General features: G+C 40.2%; 2 protein-coding genes across 2 annotated transcripts in view; both read right to left on the bottom strand.

Annotated features, from left to right (window-relative positions):
- LOC147470991 (uncharacterized) overlaps window positions 1-2,497 on the bottom strand; it is a 5,146-nt gene extending 2,649 nt beyond the window's left edge. The window contains exon 1 of the mRNA XM_043002641.2: window positions 2,421-2,497. The gene's annotated coding sequence lies outside the window, so the exon portion shown is untranslated. The remainder of the gene's footprint in view (window positions 1-2,420) is intronic.
- LOC122244675 (uncharacterized) overlaps window positions 1-2,500 on the bottom strand; it is a 5,181-nt gene that overhangs the window by 2,649 nt on the left and 32 nt on the right. The window contains exons 1-2 of the mRNA XM_043002642.2: window positions 2,421-2,500; window positions 1-205 (exon numbers count right to left, since the gene is read on the bottom strand). The exon at window positions 1-205 is cut by the window's left edge and continues 2,649 nt beyond it; the exon at window positions 2,421-2,500 is cut by the window's right edge and continues 32 nt beyond it. Of these exons, the coding sequence (XP_042858576.1) occupies window positions 1-204 (204 nt within the window). The 5' untranslated portion in view covers window position 205; window positions 2,421-2,500. The remainder of the gene's footprint in view (window positions 206-2,420) is intronic.

The following is a 2,500-nucleotide window of genomic DNA, read 5'->3' as shown; positions in this document are numbered from 1 at the left end:
TTGTCTGACCAAAGTGGTCGTGACATACTGAGTATTGACCTGATTTACAGTCTGCACGTAAAGTGATGTCTGGACACGTGTGTCATACACGACGGAGGTGACTGTCGGGCAGGGAGTGTTGGGTCGAGGAGGCAGGTAATCGTAGCCTTGAGGTTCAGCCGAAGCCAGAGCCAGCACCAGCAGCGTCGCCGTCAAACGCCACATCCTGCAAAGAGAAATTCCACAGATTAGAGCAGCGGTGATTGGAACCCCCGCGTCTCGCCAACTCATTTGGGAATAAAGTCCAATCACGCGCCCCTCTATCTGTGCAACTTCTCCATGCGGTGTGGGCTGACCCGAGAGGACTTTATCGCCCAGATGAGCCGCGAGACTTACCTGGTGAGGTTTATACAAATGTGACTGACTGGGTACATTTTATGATCTGATATCACATGCCGTTTTAGATACATCCACGAAGAATGCAATTTACTTTCCGAATTTACGTTTCATTGTCATTGTTAAAAATTATGGAATGGACCGAATGAGTGATGTCTAAACTCGATCTCTTTACGAAACTGATCATCACTAATAGCGTGTGACAATGAACCGCTGTATTGCTATTTGTAAGAGAAATGGTCAAAAAGACAACAAAAACAAGTTATCTACTCATAGATATTACGTCTTACGAGTTACTTCCGTGACTTTCATCGAACACGTCTGACCAATTGAACTACGTGATATTCCATACGTGATATGTATACCTGTTACTACCTGATATGATTCGTTTTGTGTCATTCACATCCGTGATTCTCTCAGTGATTCACGGAAGTCACTAGATGCTTCTCAATGACGCAACGATCCACAGGTCTTACGAGAGAGGCACAGTGATTCAAGCAGGTGATTCCGAGAATGCGTGCCACGAACAACAGCTGAGAAAACTAATCACTCTCTCCTTTGTTGCTCATTCACGAGTTCTCTCTGCCTGTCTGGAAACGCAAACAACTTATCTTTCTTCCTTTCTATACTCCTCTGTTTCGTATCCGGTAGGACATCAGAAAAAAAAAACATAAAGAAAGAGAAGTCAAAACTAACTATATAACATCTAAATAGGCAAGAAAAAATAAAATAAAGAAGAACGAAAAGAAAATCTACGAAGGGATTGCGGTTGAGTTCGGTTGCCTGCGTCACTTTTACTTCCCACGCACGCTCTTACGTCTTGCGGAAGATCGTGCGGAAGGAAACGGGAATCCTGGTCATTTGCGGAGGTAATTGTAGTGATTAAAGTGATTCTAGAAAGTTCTGTCGAAAATGTCTTTAACTTGGTAAAGGTTAAGGTGACATTTTTACTTTCCATTTGTCAACAACGTACATATGTTTATTGTTTCCACACGTGTTTCTTTTTTTTTAAGGGATTGAATACTTTTTAAAGAAGTATCCGATTGTGTACTATCGAAAACGTGACCCGAGATTGAATTTACAGTAGACATTGCCAGTTTAAAGAGTATGATATGACATATTGTTAGTACATTCTTTTTAACGTAGGGACGGCGAAATTAGAAATTTGCTTTTGTTTATCTGCTAATTCTGTCATGCAAGACTACGAAAATGAAAGTAAACAAAAAGCAAATATAAACCAAAGGAAACAAAGAGCAGATTGAGCAGTTATAAATAAATAATGACGAGAGTTTTAGATAAAACATATACAGATGTTTGAATTACTATTGATACTAATTTCATAGAGAATAGAAGATAACAAAATAAATATATAAATAAAGAGATACAGATAGATATATAGATAGATAACGAGAGAGTGAGAGAAAGAGAGAGAGAGATAGATAGATAGAGAGAGAGAGAGAGAGAGCAAGATAAATAGACATAGATAGAAATATAGACAGATTTGAAAAAAAAAAAAAATAGACATAATCAGCGAGGAGAGAAATTGCTCAACCAGGAACTGAAGCAACACTATTTGAACATGAAAGTAAAATCTGTCACGCCGAAATTATCGCGAGGTGCTATAACTGTCCTACCACAAAAGCAATAATAAAATAAAACGTTTTTCTAATCTTCTCATAGTAGTATTTATCACTCATCCATAGAGCGACGAAATAAAGCAACACCAACGGATTGTAGGTAGACTAATAAACTGTAATTGTTCAGTCTCTTGGCTTCATGGTTCATGGTCTAGTGAACGTCTGAAGCCTCGAGTCCCGAGCGAGAGAAGATGAGTCACTGCGCGCGTTCTTTTAAATCCGAGTTGCGTTTCGTTCACTTCATTAGAGAGAAGGGAATGGCATCCCTTCGAAGACATGTGGACGTATTTTCTGATCGTTTGTCTCTTGGTTTCAATTGAAGGAGAAACTCAAATGAGATCCTATGGAATCAACGATACAACACACTCGAAGGAGATAGCGAAGGGAGACTGACGAAGGGAGACCCACCTTGTGTGAGAGAAGAGACAGGTCGGGCAGGAGTGATCGCTGAGTGAGGATCAGCAAGTGTGTCGTGCTAGAGTCTCCCT

This window comes from Penaeus japonicus, unplaced genomic scaffold, assembly GCF_977035675.1.
Source record: "Penaeus japonicus unplaced genomic scaffold, GWHDUDI00000001_assembly GWHDUDI00000011, whole genome shotgun sequence".
NCBI classification, from domain to species: Eukaryota; Metazoa; Arthropoda; class Malacostraca; order Decapoda; family Penaeidae; genus Penaeus; species Penaeus japonicus.
Note: the sequence above shows the minus strand (reverse complement) of the source record. Positions and strands in the feature narration are given on the sequence as shown.